Source organism: Oryza glaberrima, chromosome 3 (assembly GCF_000147395.1).
Source record: "Oryza glaberrima chromosome 3, OglaRS2, whole genome shotgun sequence".
In the NCBI taxonomy this organism is placed as follows: Eukaryota; Viridiplantae; Streptophyta; class Magnoliopsida; order Poales; family Poaceae; genus Oryza; species Oryza glaberrima.
The window spans coordinates 5,166,770-5,183,969 of NC_068328.1; the positions used below are offsets into that span (position 1 = coordinate 5,166,770).

General features: G+C 42.9%; 4 protein-coding genes and 1 non-coding gene across 6 annotated transcripts; 1 reads left to right on the forward strand and 4 right to left on the reverse strand.

Moving 5' to 3' along the window:
• Positions 1-460: 460 nt before the first annotated feature.
• LOC127767943 (F-box/LRR-repeat protein 13-like) lies at positions 461-3,332 on the forward strand. The gene is made up of 5 exons (XM_052293433.1): positions 461-539; positions 614-987; positions 1,144-2,031; positions 2,359-2,508; positions 2,627-3,332. The coding sequence occupies exons 2-5, from the start codon at positions 961-963 to the stop codon at positions 2,993-2,995; spliced, it is 1,434 nt and encodes a 477-aa protein (XP_052149393.1). The 5' UTR covers positions 461-539; positions 614-960; the 3' UTR covers positions 2,996-3,332.
• Positions 3,333-3,575: 243 nt separating this feature from the next.
• On the reverse strand, positions 3,576-4,358 carry LOC127767944 (uncharacterized). The gene is made up of 2 exons (XM_052293434.1): positions 4,208-4,358; positions 3,576-4,125 (listed from the first exon to the last, which is right to left on the reverse strand). The coding sequence occupies exons 1-2, from the start codon at positions 4,234-4,236 to the stop codon at positions 3,819-3,821; spliced, it is 336 nt and encodes a 111-aa protein (XP_052149394.1). The 5' UTR covers positions 4,237-4,358; the 3' UTR covers positions 3,576-3,818.
• A 1,047-nt stretch (positions 4,359-5,405) lies between these two features.
• On the reverse strand, positions 5,406-11,132 carry LOC127767685 (uncharacterized). The gene is made up of 9 exons (XM_052293098.1): positions 10,696-11,132; positions 9,906-10,065; positions 9,730-9,791; positions 9,524-9,618; positions 9,230-9,343; positions 8,644-8,706; positions 8,456-8,553; positions 7,946-8,373; positions 5,406-7,008 (listed from the first exon to the last, which is right to left on the reverse strand). Exons 1-9 carry the CDS (start codon positions 11,084-11,086, stop codon positions 5,642-5,644), a joined length of 2,778 nt encoding a protein of 925 aa, XP_052149058.1. The 5' UTR covers positions 11,087-11,132; the 3' UTR covers positions 5,406-5,641.
• Positions 11,133-12,779: 1,647 nt separating this feature from the next.
• Positions 12,780-12,851, reverse strand: TRNAM-CAU (transfer RNA methionine (anticodon CAU)). The gene has a single exon. It is a non-coding gene; the product is annotated as a tRNA-Met (tRNA).
• Positions 12,852-13,165: 314 nt separating this feature from the next.
• Positions 13,166-16,234, reverse strand: LOC127765808 (uncharacterized). Of its 2 annotated transcripts, none has more exons than XM_052290767.1 (5): positions 15,980-16,234; positions 15,079-15,136; positions 14,934-15,006; positions 14,773-14,838; positions 13,166-13,647 (listed from the first exon to the last, which is right to left on the reverse strand). In XM_052290767.1, exons 2-5 carry the CDS (start codon positions 15,108-15,110, stop codon positions 13,579-13,581), a joined length of 240 nt encoding a protein of 79 aa, XP_052146727.1. In that variant the 5' UTR covers positions 15,111-15,136; positions 15,980-16,234; the 3' UTR covers positions 13,166-13,578. The 2 variants fall into 2 exon arrangements, with proteins under 2 accessions (XP_052146727.1, XP_052146728.1); XM_052290768.1 differs by having other exon boundaries at positions 15,079-15,146.
• Positions 16,235-17,200: the final 966 nt, after the last annotated feature.

The window sequence follows — 17,200 nt, forward strand, 5'->3', positions numbered from 1 at the left end:
GTCCAGATTTTGTATAGTTAAGGGACCCACGTGGGACCCATATATCAGGTGTCCACGTGGGAAACAAGCCGGCCGCCGCTCAGCCCCGCAAAGAGGAGAGGAAAAAGAAGTGAAAAAAAAAAGAAAGGGAAAGAGAGAGGGTGACGTGGAGAACTGATTTGTGGGTCCTCCGCTGACTCAGCCGTCACGTAGACTAAAACCGGGGTCAAAACCACCAAAGGACCTCGGGTTACCGGTTTTGCATAGTTAAGAGACCCCGTATATCTGTTTTACGGTTTGAGGATATTTTCGTATCCCGATGACAAGTTGAGGGACCTTCGGTGTACTTTTTCCAACCGTAATATTCGCACGGGCTTTAACTCCGTTTAGGCCACGGCCCAAAACTATCCCCGGATGGGTGCGACTGCAACCTATTTCAGCAGCAACTCCGGTGTCCGGTGTTCGATGCCGGTTGCCCTAGCCGCCGCCGCCGCCGTCGCCGTCCTCTCTCTCCTGTTTCCTCGTTCGTAGGATCGATGATCTAGTGGCTTTGCGGACAGGTAGTTCGTATTTTTATCGTCCTTTCCTGGGCGTGTTTTAAATTCATCTTTTGCTGCTGGTTTTCACTTTTCAGAATATGCATCGATGCTCTCTGCGGGTTCTCAAGAAAATACAGGAGAAAAGAAGCATTGATCTTCTTCTGTGATCGAAGTGATAGAAATCAATGGAATATCCCTTGTTTTCTTGGTTTCTGAGGGTAAATTTCCTTGTTTTTCCAAGGATAAACCGATTCGACATAAGTTAATTACCAAGTCGGTTTTTCAATTTCAGTATGAATCCAATTCGAGCATATACAAGTAAGTGCCCTAATTCGAATCAGGCTCTGAGGCTGGTGAAATTCCCTTTATAAATAAGCTCGACAATAACACTGATCTCATATTTGCATACCATCCGAGTGGAAAAGCCCCATTGTCAGTAGTCATGCAGTCCAATAGCATCCAAAGCTATGTAAGTCTCTTTCCCTCTCTCTGTTAGTAATTTTTGTTAGTAGTTTTTCCAGTGTAAATAAACCTCATACCATCCTTTATATGTTTAGTCTTTCTTGTAAAATTAAGAGAACATTTTAAACTTCAGTTTAAATGATTGAGCACTTTATTGGTGTAGGACCAAGGTAGATTCAACCAATTGCCGGATCATATCTTACTCTCTATCCTAGAAAGAGTTGATATGCGCACAGTTCTAAGGACCAGTGTCCTGTCGACACGGTGGAAGCACCTGCCTCTTTTGCTCTCTGATGTCGACTTAGATGCAGATGAATTCATCCACCAAAATTCCTCAATGTCGGCCGATGAAGCGATGGCTGTTCTAGTTAAATTGATGAGCAGTTTATTTGGTTCTCCTCGGAGCGAATCTATCATTAAAAAGCTAAACCTCAGGTTCTGCTTGCCCACTGATTTGGAGACATCATTAGATTATTTGTTTAACATCGGTGAGCTAGTTTGCAATGCTATTGACAGTGGTAAAGTAAAGAGCGTGGAGCTTGCTATCACAACTGAGAAGCGGAGTGTAGATTGCACGTCTAGTGATATGCTGCTGCATGCAAAGAGCTTAGTGGAATTTTTTAATATATCTCGTAGTCTGTCATGTTGCCTCACGAAACTCCTCCTGTGTACGGCAAGGTTTTCTGAACAAGATCTGCATCAACTAATAATCAGCTGTGATCAGCTGCAGCATCTAACTCTCTATTATTGTGAACTTCGGGATTCATCAACATTGAAGCTGGATATGCCGAATTCAAAACTCCGCTTCGTTGAACTCAACTCGTGCTATGTCAAGACCGTAGAGTTTCTCTGCCTACCTAAACTAGAGCAGCTATACTGTGACTCATGGCGCTTATCAGGGGCTCCCCTATCTTTTGGTGTAGTTCCTTGCCTTGAGGAACTACGCCTTGTTTGTGCGACGTCACGTATCCAGTCGGGGTTCAAATTGACTGATCTTCTTCATGGTACTGCAAATGTACAGGATATTGCTTTGGATTTCCAAGGAGAGGTGGTAAGTAATTTACTAATTTAATTACATGGAAAGTCATCTTTATTAATGTCATATGGTGGTGGCTGTTGGCTACATGTTGCTATGAAATTTGCACTGAAACTGAAAGAGCATTTTAAAAGCTTTTTTTTTGTGTGATTTGATCTTAATGGCAGGTATTGTTTGATCCTTTTTTTCCCCGACCAAATCTCAAATACTCAGATTATCTTTTAGAGTAGCATTGTGCCGTTACTATTGGCACCAGGGTTATTGAGTACACAAGTGTTGGCCTGATTAAGAGCTTTTTGTGCATAGAAATAATTCCTTGTTTATTTTGTTAATTTTACCTAGATTTGGATTACACCTGAAGGAAAAAAGCTACGCTCCGCCTTGAACAAGATAACAAAGTTATTTCTGCATGGGATCTATGTGAAATTTGATCTCCTATGGACATTGGTTCTCCTTGAATCCGCACCATCCGTTAAGGTTTTTGGTGTCAAGGTTATGCTGTCATTTTTCTTGTTTTTTTATCATGATTTGGTTTCAGCTATGTTCTCATTCAAGTCTTTCTGATGATTAGTACGCATGATGTCAAATGTTTTCTTATATCTGAATGTAGGTGTGGAACCATGCATGTGACGAGGGTACTGAGAATAGAAAACAATTGTCTGAAAGAAGAAATGATTTGTGGGATGCTGCACAGTTGGATGGCTCGATACATTATTTGCAACTAGAGAGGTTAGAATTTGGTGGATTCAACCAAATAATAAGAGAACACTTGGATTTCATAAGAGCTATCATTGAGCGTGCTCCGAACTTAAAGTCAGTTATTTTAGAAGACAGAGATCCCTGTGAAGACTGTGAAGCAATGGACAACCCAATTTATCCTTCAATATCCATGTTTCCACAGAATAATGATGAAAAGATCACAATTGTGAAGCAACTCAAAGCCGGGATGAATCGCCCTGTTGAAATAATTTTCTGCTAACAAAGAATGTATTTCTATGCTATTGTGTTCCTGTAAAAATGATGATTTTTTTTTTCGTTATGCGTAATGGGCTAGTCAGATACCTAGCTTGATTGGTAAAGTTATCATTGGCATAGACCACTGAGCATGTTCTACTGTTCTTCAGTGCTGAACTGGTCGTGATAGTAGTTCATTAGCCGATGAACTTCTCACGTAGTAGTAGTTCATTAGCCGATCTCCCTGATGTACAATGATACCAAGTTGCAGAACCCTTTCAATAAATTATATAATTGTGAGCATCGTTCAGAATCTGTATATACCATCCTGGTTTTGCCAAATCACAAGCAGATACTATGCAAATACTTTACAACATCACAACCAGATATGCAACTTCGCAAATCGCAACATCAACATAACAATCAGATAGGTACTTAGCAACCTAACGATCAGAAATCAATCTGATATAGATTGGAAATGCATCGCGAAACCAGATACTATATCACAATCAGAAATCTGATATAGACAGGAAATGCATCACAAAACAGATATATCAGATACTTGGCAACATCAGCATCACAATCAGGTATATCACTTGGCAACATCATCACAACCAGATATCTGTCATAGATAGGAAATTCATCGCAAATTGTACTTCGCAGCATCCATGGATCGATAACCTGGGATAGTTAGTACGGTAGTTCCTAAGCAACGGTAGCTCCTAAGCAACATAAGACTAGCATCCCTAAGCAAAATTAGACAATAGCTGATCGCATCAGTGGAGATGGGGATTCACGCAGTGGCGATGGCGGTGGTCATGGAGTCGCGGGCGAGGCCGTCGACGGGGTCACGGGCCGGGGGCGATCGCGTCGGGGGCGTCGGTGGGGACGGGGGCGATCGCGGCGGGGACGTCGGCGGGGACGGGGGCGATCGCGGCGGGGACGACGGCGGGGGCGGGGGCGATCGCGGCGGAGGCGGCAGCCTTCTTGGCCATGGCTCTCGCGTGGATCCTGTTCATGGCGGCCTCTTCCTTCTCTGAGAAGGGGACGTCCTCGCGATCCACGTCGCCCTCATCGTCGCTTGGGATCCCGGCCTTGATCCGCGTCGCGTCCTTGTGCGAGCTGTCATTCCGGTACGGCTTCCCTCCGACGCCACTGAAACGAATCGAAACGAAACAAGGGTTAGAAGCCTGCGAAACCAGATGAGATCTAGAGCGCGCGCGCGAGGCCTTCTTACCGGGTCTTTGGGCTCGCCCACCGCCCCATCGCGACTCCGGAGGTGGACGACGGCAGCGGCAGCGGGCGCCGCGGAGATTTTAGGTTTAGACTTTAGAGGAATGGAGGCGGCGCTGTCGGGACACCAGTACACTACTGCTCTCTGTTCTCACACGGGCCAGCACCTCGAGGAGACGAGGTCTTACTATATATATACTCTTGCTATTGGGCCGGCCTGTGGTCCGGCCTTTGAACAGGTCCCGGCCCATTAGTTTGTTCCCTGTGATATTTTGCGTGATCGTTGCGGTTGAATTTAAATTGATTTATGCATACCAGAAAAATCCGTCACGTGATTATATTAGTACTAGCTAGTTTGCAACGATATTGAATTATTGCTAGTGGTAAAGTGAAGAGTGTGGAGAGATTTTGATATGCTGATTGCTGTTGGCACTATACTTGTATGTGCTGCAAACATGTGATCAGCCATGATTCATGGCAACAGGATTTCCAAGGCGATGCATGCATCATGCCACCATTACTTTGGACTTATTTTCAGAGCCCTGAGTGATGATGGTGTTCTAAGAGATGAAAAATAGTGGACGATTTGTTAGAACGTAACTCTCCTGTGTCATCAGATATATTCAGACACAATGGCGCCGGCTCATCACAGCCACTAATTTTTCTCCCTTTCACGTTTGAACCTGAAAGGTCGCTATTCACCGGCTCACAGCTGCTCCATCGGTGTTGAAGTGGCCGCTGGAGGTGGCGACGCCGACGACGACGTTGAAATGAGGTTTAGGATTTGGGCTAGCTGCAGCTGGTACCGACGACAATGTGCGTACTTCTTTGGCTGAGATCCCTCCGGTGACCGATGCCGGCCGATACCCGATTCGATTGCCCTGGCCGCGCGCGGCCGCTATTGAAAACCGATACGTCACGTCACCTAACACGTGGGGTACACCGTACACCCAGAAAACCGATGCACTGTCCGTCTATATGGCGGATGCGGGCACACGGTGCGCGGCGACCTTAGCGGAGGGTTTTTCCGGCAGAACGTCGCACTGCTTCTGCGGCGTCTGGGGTACCGCGTAGCTATATAGGCTGGCCCATCTGGATCATTAGCACAGCATCAGTCACATGGCTTCGAGTACCTTTAGCACCGGGCCTCTTAGCTGACGCAAATGATTAATGATTTATAACTATTCTTCACCACAAGAAACTAGAGCAACACAGATTTAACTTTCATTTATGAGATTCAAACTTTGTATTCTGTCCGAAGCTACAAGAAATATGATCATCAATAGTTTGATTCCACATGCTATGGGTAAAATATACGAGTAGTAATCATAAGGATGCTTCAAGGCATCGTATGCTTTGGCCGAGTCTAGACCACGTCAAAAAAAATACTGTCACATTTACAGTTCCCGCAATGAAAAACGATGGTGAAAACCATCAACTAAAGCCCTGTCAATCCTTGCATATGCTTCTTCATCGCACGGTCTCTCCGGTGATGGTTATCCCGGCCACCACCTCTCCTTCCACCTCTGCCTCCACGAGGTGCAGGCCCTCCTCGAGCGAAGCCCTGTGCTGCATCTGGATCTTCATGGTCCTCCGCTGGATGGTCATGGTTCCTGCCTCCTCTTGTTGCGCCACGGCCAAATCCACGTTGGCCATTCGGGTTCTCGTTTGCCTCTGGCTGGTTGCCGTGATTTCTGCCCCCTCTTCTTCCACCACGGCCAAATCCTGGTGGCCCGTTTGGGTTCTCGCCCTCCGGCGGTGGGTCGCCGTGACCCCTTCCACCTCTTCTGCCATGATCGCCACGGGGATATGAGCCTCCTCTGCCTATGTTGGAGCCTCCTCTGCCGAAGTTGTTTGCATTGCTACCCTCCTCTTCCTCCATGTCTCTGTGTTGTTGCCTGTTGGGAACTCCAAGAGGTACATTTCCACCACGGCCAAGACCATGAATGGTATCTTTCTGAACATTGCGCAGGACAGCCGCTTCTCGGGCACTAGATACAGCAACTGAACCAGCAACCTTGTAGCTGTAGTTCTTCCCGTCCTTAACATAAAACTGTGTCTTCTTTTGTGAGCTCCACCGTGGGCCCTGTGAGGAACTCTCGGCATCATTGGCACCATCAGTTTCCTCATAACTTGATTCTACCACACTGAAGCCAAGATCATCGAACGAGTCATCATACTCATCATCATATTCATACTGGGATTCAAGCACAGCTGATCTAACAGCATCTTTTGCTTTCTGTGAGTCTAGAGTTGCAGAGTCAGGCACGTCGTCATTGGTCTTCCTTGTAAATCTACCTTGCGGGACTGATGGTACAGATGAGGATGGTCCCTGGGATGCTGATGGAACTGAAGAAGATGAAGAATGTTCAACGTAGCGATGCATCTCAGTATTAACCTTATGGGGTTTGTTCATAATTTGAGGCTCAGTCTCCACAAGTATTCCTTTGCCCTTATCTTTCCCAACAGTGGCTGCAGGCTTTAGCTGCGGCATCTCTTCTAATGAAGTATCCAGAGCTAGAAGATCTTGATGGAGGGTTCCATCTAAAATCCTTTGGATAACTTCCTCTGGGTTCTGGTTGTAGGCTTCCAGGCATGCAGCGAGGAAACCCTTCCCATAATCAGGAAAGAGGTCCCTTATTTGAGTAATCTTGGACTCAGTGATGGCAGTATCCTCATTCTTCTGTTGTAGTTCACCACCATAGGAAGAGACAGGCAAATCAGGCACACTATTCCAAGATGTCAGGGTAGATCCACACAAGCGTGCAATGAACTGGAACTGCTCATCATCCATGTGTATCCATCCTGTTTACGATTGGAGGAACATATTGAATACATCAACCAAAGGTTTTGGCATCAATATAAAACTATGACACAATCAATAAACTTGAGATAACAAGAAAATACAGCATATATGTCAACAGAATAATGCTGACAGTTTAGCAAACTCTTTCAGTCTTCACAACAGAATCTAGCCAAAACAGAAAAAGTGATGTCTTATGAACACAACTCAAAAGTGCCAGAATGATCAAACGCGAGCAGAAATAAAATCAAATGTAGGGTAATACGGGAATATTATTGGTGAACTTTATGAGAACAAAACAACAGAAGCTAGAGCATCTTTTCCTTTTACTAGCCAAAAGTCCATGCGTTGCAACGGAAAACAAATTGAGTTTCTAGTTAAGTCAATTAAGCACATAGTTAATCCAAGTAGTACTTTTATGATTTTCCTTATTGAACAAGTAGGTGATTCAAAATTTGGGGAGAACCAGCAGTGAAATAGGAGAAGACTTGTTGGAGGGTGATGTAATAGCATAGATTGTGGGACCCAAATGTCAGTGGTAAGGATGGTGTGGCAGAACAGACACCACCACGTATACATTTTAAGTAGTATAGATATAAATATAGATAAGATTCTGTTTTGGCTCTTTCTCTTTCCATTCATTGAGATCAATATGCTGGATCAAGCTGGAAGTTTTAAGCTTTCTAAGAACCACTCATGCATAGATGGCGAGAGCAGGCATAGTAACAGAATATAGAATCATAGGCAATTCAGTACATATATGTATAATAATTGTATGACAACTTCTGAATAAAGTTCCTAGATCGTATATGTTGTTTATGGATGAAAAACTAAAGAGACAATTTTGGCTGAAATAATAATAGTGGGATACTAAGGTTGTGTGGAATTTTACAAACATGAAAATAACCAAGCATTTAATTGAGATTTTTTATCATTTACCTTTCTTTCGAATATCTCCAATCCGGTTCATCAACTTGAACTCCTTTTCAAGAGCTTGGAGGAATGTCTTTCCAGGATGATCTTGTGAAAATGTGGCTTCTGTATTGATATCCTTGAGTGTTTCAATTATGATGTCACCCCTGATCATAGGATCTTCGACTTTAGCTGGAAACATCTTTGTACAAGCTTCAACATCACGCTCCACAAGTTGATCGTTCAAATAGCAGAACTCCAATAATCTCCATCCGAAACTGACAGTTCTCCTTGACAGCATCCTTATACCAAGAACTATGTCACTCAGTATAATGTCAGATGCAGTCTCTCCATTGCTTTGGGAACTGGACATAACTTGAAACCCATGAAGCAAAGATGGCAACAATGAGTCATACAATCTTGGAAGAGTGTTCAGTAGTTCCTCAACTCCATAGCTGCAAATTAAGTGGTAGATAAGCATCATTGCCTATTAAGGGAACAGCGAACAAATATTGTGTTGGATGAGTAGAAGCGCACCTCGTCTCAAAAGAGGTACAAAATAATAAAGCAGCAGGTTGATAAGCATCGACAAAGGCATCCAGAGTGACAATTGCATCGTTTACAAAATCCAACACCTGAAGGAAGTTGGATTTACAACAATATAGAAAAATCAGATGAAAGGACAGCAGACATATCATAAACTATGCAGTATAGGTAAAACTTGCCTCTGAGAAATCTTTCTGAAGTTGGGTATATCCACTATCATTCGGTCCAGATGAAGTGAGCGCCTAAAATGAATTTATTATGGTTAAGTTCTTTTTATGCATAGTTCTCCAAGATCTTCTGTAAACTACTAAACTGTCATCAGATCAGGAAGGTGTGAAACTACAAGATCAAGTTTATATCAATATCATAGGTCCTCAACTTTTAATCGTGGTGGGAAAACATACTTCAAACTCAATTTAGGATAAAAAAGAAACAGAGACAAATTAATAGTAAACATCATAATCGTCACTTTCTATCTAACCTACCAAGCAATGTATCATGGTTGTTGAAAGGAACTGGGAAGAAAGTATTTGAAACAATAACAGATATAACAAGTAATAACAAGTATATTCGTCAATAGCACAAATGAATAACCTGAATCCTTTGCAGAAAACGATAAAAGTTTTAGCATATGCGATTAGGACTACAGACTAAAGTGCAAACAGCTGTTATAATGATATCATATGGATGTTCATACCAGATAAAGGAACACAGAATCCTATAACAGCTATGTGCAGTGATTTATGAAGAAGATCACAAAATAACCTGTAATGATTTCATGCACCTCTCCTGCATTGTGTGGAAAATGCCCAGGAATTGGGGAAGGACAATATTAATGCCATCCAGAATATTTGGCTGGACATTGATAGCGTTTTCAACCTAAAGATACAGAAAATGTGCACTTGTTATTAATAAAATTATAAAAGTATTCATGCCAATTAATAGAAAAAGGTTATCTGAGACTAAGGGAATGAATTAGAATTTGCATTTAAGTTAGCATCTGTGTGCAAAATGAAAAGGAGAAAAACAACAACAATAATAAACACTTCAGGAACCAACCAGTGAACTTGTCAATTTGCAATTGTCATGCCCATAAATAGCACAAATGTCCAACAACTTGGGTAAATCAAGCAATCTTTTCTTCTGCAGGAGGGCTACAACCGAACAACGTGAATATAGTATATTTGAACCAATGGTCACTATCCATTCTGCTCTAAAAAAAAGGTAAACTCAAACAGTGATCATATGAGTAGTTCTAATCTTACCTGCATGCTCCTTCATGCTAAGGGATTCACCCCTGAATGCTCCAGGATCCTTGTTTGAAGATCTACCACCCAAACAAGAGCCATATCATGACAAATCTCATGTGAATCTGAACAGTGTGCATTATCTTATGAAAAATATGTATACAAGAAAGATAGCGAAATGGTATAAATCTCACATGCGGTACAGGACCATAAAGACTCGACGGCAAAGCTCAAGCTCCCCGACAACTAAGCCAGCAACTGTTCCTTTGGGTGCACGATGAGGCAAGTCATACCACCGATGCCTGAATTGTAGGTAACTGTCCAGGAACTCATGCAGGGAAGTATTCTGTGCCACTGGGAAAAGGTAACGATAAGCATTAGGAAACCATTGGTAAAGTTCAAATGCACGCAGATTTATTCATAAGTTAAATTCTAGGAGTGAAACAATGGATAATCACAGATCTACTCGCTCAATTATTGTTCAGGCTTAGTTTGCATAAGAAAAAATGCCAAATTCCTCTGATTGTAGGGTAGTTATTCCTGTCAATCTGAAGGGACTGGGATTAATTCCTTCCCATTAAAACTATTTCAAAGGATCATAGGTCATGATAGTGATAAGAATATGATTGCATAGGCTTTGGTTTTCTGCAACTATTAGCCACTTCAACTGCAAATGTAGTAATAAATTTAACTGCACGCATTTTATCTTGCGCTTAAAAGTGCAAACTGACATTTGAACAAGCATCCACTAGAATTTTACACATAATCCGTAGCCTTAGATAATCACAGAGACCGAAGCATCAGAAGATGCATTCAACAAACACAATTGAAGCAAACAAGCAGTAAACACCGAACATTAAGTGGTTAACTAGTTATCGCTTCCAAGCTTTCAGCTCTGATTTCCCAATCCCAAAATAACAATTCACGCCTTCCAGCTACACGGTTTCATGAGCACAGTAATGCACAAGCGAGCGTTTCGGTTACCCTGGCGCCAGAACTCGCGGGGCTTAGCGCGGAGGAGCGCGGCGAGGGCATCGTTGAGGAGGTCGACGACGGCCTGCGACTCCTGGGCGTCGGGCCCGCCGAGCCCGGCCGCGACCACCTCGTCGTGCGGCAGGTACGCCACGAACCCATCGGCCTCTCCGCCCACCCTGCCGGCGCCAGATGCAGACGGGGAAGCCGATGATCGGAGGGCGGTGGTGAGCGTCGGCGGGGGCGAGGGTTTAGGTGCGGCGGGCTTGGGGACGTAGCGCTGCTGCGGCTGCGGCTGCGGCTGCTGCTGCTGCTGGCCGTGGTGGTGCCTCGGGGCGGCGTTGTTGTGGCGGCGGTGGTTGTAGGAGGGTTTGGATTGCTGCGGCGGCGGCGCGGACGACATGGCTGGATCGGGGGGAGGAGGGAGAAGGAGAAGCCGTCACGGCGTTTCAGGACAGGGAGGGGAGTAGGCTTTGTAGATTCCGGAGGGGTTTCCCGGAATTTTGGGGGGACCCAAGGTTTCTTGTGACAATGTACAATATTTAAATTGCCATGTGACAATTTCCACCTTTAAAAATTGTAAAAATTGGAAGGGGCGTATTTCGATCATTTTTGTTTTTTTTTTCATCTCAAGCTCTTCATATGATTTGGTTTATAGTTTGTATTTTGTCTGTTCACCCTGTCGGGTAGAAAATCAAAATACTAAGCCATGTTTTATGAAAGAGTGCATATCTGAATATTAGTAGGAGCAGTACTACTGATATTTAGGCTAAATGTGCTCTAAGACACTCAAATTTTATAGCCTTTGTCGTAGAATATCCAAAGAACGTGCATTTGTTGCATTACAAATTTGTACTTTTCGCTTTGTTGGACTCTATTAAGGGAGTGAGAATGGACTAGGTCTGGTTTGGTTCAAACAAAGTTATCTTACAAGCCGATTGACACAAGGGCAAAATTGTAACTTTTCTCTTGGTGTAGGTCTGATCCGAACTAGATCTGGTTGGGTTAAAAAGAAACATGCACCATAGGTAAAAAGTTGTCTTTTTTGAAAGTTTTTCTCTCCATTTAGATCCAATATGATAAAATAATACGTTCAGCATCTACTAGCTAATTACCATGTTTTTAGTGGTGTCATGTCATAAATACACATTCTTTGGATGTTATATAACAAATACCATAAACTGAGGATCCTTTTTTGCCTGATATTTATGGCGGATTGAGGATACCTCAGCTACTAGTAAGGTTTCTTATGATGGAACCTGCTAATCTAAGTTTAAGTTCTAATTTTAGCACGAATATTTGTATTTACAGCTACTACATCCGTTTCAAAATGTAGCAACCTAGGATGGGATGAGACACATCTAAGACTATGAATCTGGACATGAGACATGTCCGGAAGGAGTAATTATTTTCACTGGTAGCGATATACATGTTAACAGCGAGTCTATGATGTGCTTGTATTTATAGCTAATTATTTTTAGTGGTGGACAACGTACCATATTACTTGTGGTCACTTCGTCGAACTCAAAATTTGTAGGTATATACGAGACACCAGTGGTGACCGGTAACCTCGTCAATCTTAACATATGACTAACTCAATCTTCAAAAGTATTCATTAGAACCAAATGTACACGTGTGTATTCATAAGAGTGAGCTTATATGTCTGTGATGTTTTCATCGAGCTCAAGATATACGGACTAATTTTTTGGAGGTGCTCATGAGATAGGTTAAGTGCGTATGCAGTAAGAACAAATTCGATAAATGAATGATAAATCAGCAAAAATTAATTATCAAAAAAAGACACTAATATTACTACGCCATTTGGTGAGATTGTGGTTGCATAGAGCTAGCATAGACGATTAAGAAGCAATAATTCAAAAAAAGATGAATAAATAAAATAAAATTAGACGATTTTATGAGATTGTGGTTGCATAGAGCTAGAGTAGACGATTAAGAAGCAATAATTCAAAAAACCATGAATAAATAAAATAAAATTAGACGATTAAGAAGAAATAATTCAAAAAAGATGAATAAATCAATTCAAAAAAGATGAATAAATAAAATAAAATTAGACGATTAAGAAGTCAAAAATTAAATATCAGAGCCAGGTTTCGATCCTGGGACCTGTGGGTTATGGGCCCACCACGCTTCCGCTGCGCCACTCTGATGGTGTTGTTTAGGATGTTAAACTTTTCTTATTTAAACAATGCTCTATAACTAATCATTCGGCTAAGAACACTAACTCATTCATTATTAGGTATAAGAACACTTAACTCATCCATTCTCGAACACTAACTCATCATTCTCAGTATAAGAACTTCACTAATCATTCGGTATTCAGATATAATATAAGAACTTTCTATCTCAGATTTTTGCCGTTTGTCAACTGAGCACAGCCTGCGATGTGTAACAATCGAATGCTATATATCTCCCATAAATGCTCGAAGAAAAGCGAAAAAGTACAAGGACGATATTACAGTGCTTTGGTATGTTAAGCATTTTTTTATACAAAAAGTCAGACTTCATAAGAATACAAGTCCGCGTAATTTATAACTCAGATAGCAAAACATCGGGAACAACTAGCACTACAGCAAAACTAATACTATGAAAATATAGAAATCTCAGATGAAAAATACACTTCTGATTCTAGCCAGCTGTTGGCTCCTCACATAACAATTCGATTCAAGGGTTCAATTGTTCGTTTTGCATTGCTCTGGCCTCTGGAGCACACTTAACATCTATAGTTAGAACACATTATCTACTGTAAATCCATCACTTGGAAATTCCAAGGTGTGGGGATATAGGATGTCGTGGAGATAGTAACCATCTGATTCTTCAGCTCAACTCGTTAATTGCATCAAGATGAGTATCGTATCAATATTCACAGTTTACATCCTACGGTTCAAGCTCTTTGTTTTCCTGAGTTGATTTCCCAGTTTTCTGCGCTTGACTTTCTTTCTTGCGCTGCATCGATAATTAGAGAGAAAAAAATATGAGGCAAAGCAGAACTCAATTGAGGTAATTTGATCTAGCCTAAGCTCTATGTGCAGAAGTTAGAAAACGGAGAACATAAGCCACATAAACAAATAACAATGGCAAAATTGGTTCTAGAGCATCCAAAGTTCATGTGTTTTAATTTTAAAGCACCGAAAGTTAATGTTCACTTTAATAGCACCGAAAAGTTCCCTCCGCATTCCCGCTCTTAGCACTCCTGTTTCTTTGGGTGAGAGATGGGGTTCCAGCTGCTTGATTTAGTTGATCTGAAGATGTGTTCGGCTATTTCAGTTGAAAGGAGGATAGGGTTGGAATTTCAGGTGCTTGAATGAGTCAATTTCGGTCAAAACTGACGTCACATGCAAGAAAAGAAACGGGGGTGCTAAGAGTGGGAACGGAGGGAACTTTTCGGTGCTATTAAAGTGAACCTGTAACTTTCGGTGCTATAAAACAAAAACATGTAAACTTACGATGCTCTAGAACCAATTCTGCCAATAATTTAATAAAAGATCCCATGGATTCAGTTCATGCAGCACAGAGAGCTAAAAGGGCCTCAGGTGTTGTTTTATCAAATATATATATATGATTAATTCTGGTTTAAAAAACTGTGGTTTAGTTCTTGAAGTCACAGGCACACAGTGGAAACCTATCTACCGCTGTCGCCATCTCCTCAATATCAGCAATCTAATGGATGAATTTAGATATCTCCTCAATATTAGTAAATGCTTATCATTAGTAAAACATGACAAACTCTTACAAAGAACTGCTATTCTGCCAGTCATGTATCAACCAAAAAAGAAAGGTACAAGAATTTTAAGCAATAGAGACATTAATAACTGCAACCAGTTAATAACAGCAAGAGATTCAGCACTCAATAACAAGACAGATTAATCTCCCATCATCTTTCAATTAGTTCTTTTTTTCTCTTGCATCTATAATGAACTACAGCATTTGGTTCATGGTGAAATATCAACAGATCACTTAATGGAAGAATAATGATGAGGTCAGCAGCTCCAAGAGAATATTTAGGGGAAAATAGCATCAGAAGTGTAACATTTCATTTTCAAAGTATTAGCATGTCGGTGAGCGGCATACCTTCGGAAGAAGTCCTTCTGCAGACATCAGCTCATATAACTTGCGCATGATTGTTTCTTCTTCCACCTGTACAGACCAACATTTTCAAAGTATTACTATCTAAAAAGTTACTTCCAAGACATAGTGACGCCTCATACTCCAATACTCCATATAAAGCTCACCTGAACTTTATGCAACTCGTGGGACATTGCTCGGTAAGTTTCCATTAGGGCTTGATTTTGCTTGTCCAAATGCCTGCAGATCCCTTGTAAGTAGTGTAATGAACTAAAATCCTCAAGAATTAAGGGACGGAAAAGAAATTCTTACTTGGACATTTCAGCTGAATGCTTTGGTTCCATTCTCACCAACAGCCTGATACCAGTTCCTGCAAATTGCTTTACATTTTAAAAATCATTTAAAAGCAAGCTAGAAAGTTGACCGTTATTTTATATTAATTGAGGAATTCTGAGTTCACGCCTTGAGGGTGCAGTGAGGATGGAATCGTACTGCTACATTATGATCTCATTCAAAAAAAAATGAAACAAATATATGCAATTGTATTTGTTTCTTACGCATAGGAGAGCTGCCCTGGTACCCTAGGATGCAAGGCTCAATTCAGCAATGAACGACACATGAATGACATGATTATTTGATTTGACATCTAAAAACATTGCACGTATAGTCCGATGTCATCTTGTCATTCTGGTTTTCTAGAATCAAGACACATTTTGTTCTCTCTTTATAGGAAATTTAAAAGAACTAAGAAATAGCTAAGATGAAAAAAAAAAACAACATGTAATCAAATGGACATGGCAGGCTGCTATTTGACATGGCTATATTTCAACGGAACACAAAGCTCGTTGAGGTGCTAGAGAACAGTTTACATACTACACGGGCCCAGTAAATTTTCGTGGGGGCATGGACACATCACGAGTTATTAACACCACTGTTCATAAATCATAGTATTATAGTATTATTTTGAGAATATCATGCGTCCAAAATATCCTATAGGCACAGTTGCAATACAATCTGCAGGGGCAACGGCGGGACTAACATGGGGGCAATGGGGTTGAGATGAACCCTAAATAACAGGAATCGGCGTATGAAGGGCATGGGCTAATTGGAGGGAAACTGGGGGAAAAAAGATCGATCTCCTATCTACGCGACGCTGACTCATGAAGTGGGCGCCGAGGAGGGAGGAGGGATACGAGAGAAGAACCACTAATACCTTAGTTCGATTCGAGCAGCGATGGAGGCCGGCCGTGCGCGCGAGGAGGCCGCACGGGGTGGAAGCCTGAAGCAGGCTAGGGCGCGGTCAGGAAGAAGAGGGGACCGTGCTCACCGCGCCGCCGATCTGCTCGCCGGCCGCGGACACGATGAGGCGAGGCGGAGCAGGTGCACGACGGCGCGGAGCGGGGCGGCGGCGTTGGAGCTCTGGCTCACCGTGCTCAAAAGTCAAGACAGGCAGGAGGTCGATTGTGGGGCGGGGCCGTGCAGCGCTCTGCTACCGCCTGCCTGTGGGTCATATGCACAGGCCCATGAGGCTGGAAGGAAGAAATTTTTCATCTCGGAAAAAGTTCACCTGAGGTCCCTTTTCTTGACGTCGAGTTTTAAAACCGTTCCTGAACTGAAATACCAAGATACAATGTATGTCACATTTGGTCCCAAGCTAGTATTACTCTATGATTTTGGTGACGTGGCGGTTGAATCAGTGTTGGGCCCACGTGAGCGTCACATGTCAGTCATCAATTTTCTTCCACCTCTCTCGACTCTCTTCTCATATCAACCCAAACCTCTAGGGCAGCCAACAATGGGTGGGGAGAAGGGTGCCGGCCGGCGGGGACAAGCTCGACGGCGGAGACTGCCGGCTAGTGTGGCTCCCAACAGCCGGGAGTGCTTGTGTCATGTACCTGACTGCGCACCCAACTGCAACTGCAATGTATTCACCTGCACACACGGGGGCTGGGGCTTCTGCCACGTCATGCTGCCCAAGCTCCTATTCCCCAAACTCAGAGCCATCTCCACTGAGCTGCTCAAAAGCCGATTTGTTCAGGTGTCCTCGAGCTTTGTCTCTCCCCCGCGGAGGCGCACGCACAGCTCCATCGCATCATCTTCGAGGTCAACTCCATTTACTCCATGCTGTGGTCGCGTCATCCTCAACGCTTCCGCCCTTCTTCCCGCCACCCGCCACCGTCAAGCATCTCGCCGGTCGCCAGCCTTCTCCCACTCATTGCTGGCCGTCACCGTCAGGCTTCTACTTGGCGTCGCCGCCCAACGGCCGCTACTCTTCTCCCCTCCTGTTGTCGGATGCCCCAGAGGTTTGGGTTGAGATGGAAAGAGAGAGAAGATAAATGGAATAAGACTCAGCCGCCACATCACCAAAACCGAGGAGTAATATTGCCTTCGAACCTAATATGATCTGATTTTATAAGATTAGATATGTGTTATG

Excerpts from the sequence above, each read along its gene's own strand:
- LOC127767943 (XM_052293433.1), top strand. The coding sequence starts at position 961 with ATGCAGTCCAATAGCATCCAAAGCTAT. Across the intron at positions 988-1,143 it reads CCAATAGCATCCAAAGCTAT|GACCAAGGTAGATTCAACCA; the intron begins GTAAGTCTCTTT and ends TTATTGGTGTAG. Across the intron at positions 2,509-2,626 it reads TTAAGGTTTTTGGTGTCAAG|GTGTGGAACCATGCATGTGA; the intron begins GTTATGCTGTCA and ends ATCTGAATGTAG.
- LOC127767944 (XM_052293434.1), bottom strand. The coding sequence starts at position 4,236 with ATGGGGCGGTGGGCGAGCCCAAAGACCCG. Across the intron at positions 4,126-4,207 it reads TGGGCGAGCCCAAAGACCCG|TGGCGTCGGAGGGAAGCCGT; the intron begins GTAAGAAGGCCT and ends GATTCGTTTCAG.
- LOC127767685 (XM_052293098.1), bottom strand. The coding sequence starts at position 11,086 with ATGTCGTCCGCGCCGCCGCCGCAGCAATCCAAACCCTCCTACAACCAC. Across the intron at positions 10,066-10,695 it reads CCGCGAGTTCTGGCGCCAGG|TGGCACAGAATACTTCCCTG; the intron begins GTAACCGAAACG and ends ACCTTTTCCCAG. Across the intron at positions 9,792-9,905 it reads TTTATGGTCCTGTACCGCAT|ATCTTCAAACAAGGATCCTG; the intron begins GTGAGATTTATA and ends TTTGGGTGGTAG.
- LOC127765808 (XM_052290767.1), bottom strand. The coding sequence starts at position 15,110 with ATGGAACCAAAGCATTCAGCTGAAATGTCCAA. Across the intron at positions 15,007-15,078 it reads CATTCAGCTGAAATGTCCAA|GCATTTGGACAAGCAAAATC; the intron begins GTAAGAATTTCT and ends AGGGATCTGCAG. Across the intron at positions 13,648-14,772 it reads CAGAAGGACTTCTTCCGAAG|CGCAAGAAAGAAAGTCAAGC; the intron begins GTATGCCGCTCA and ends TTATCGATGCAG.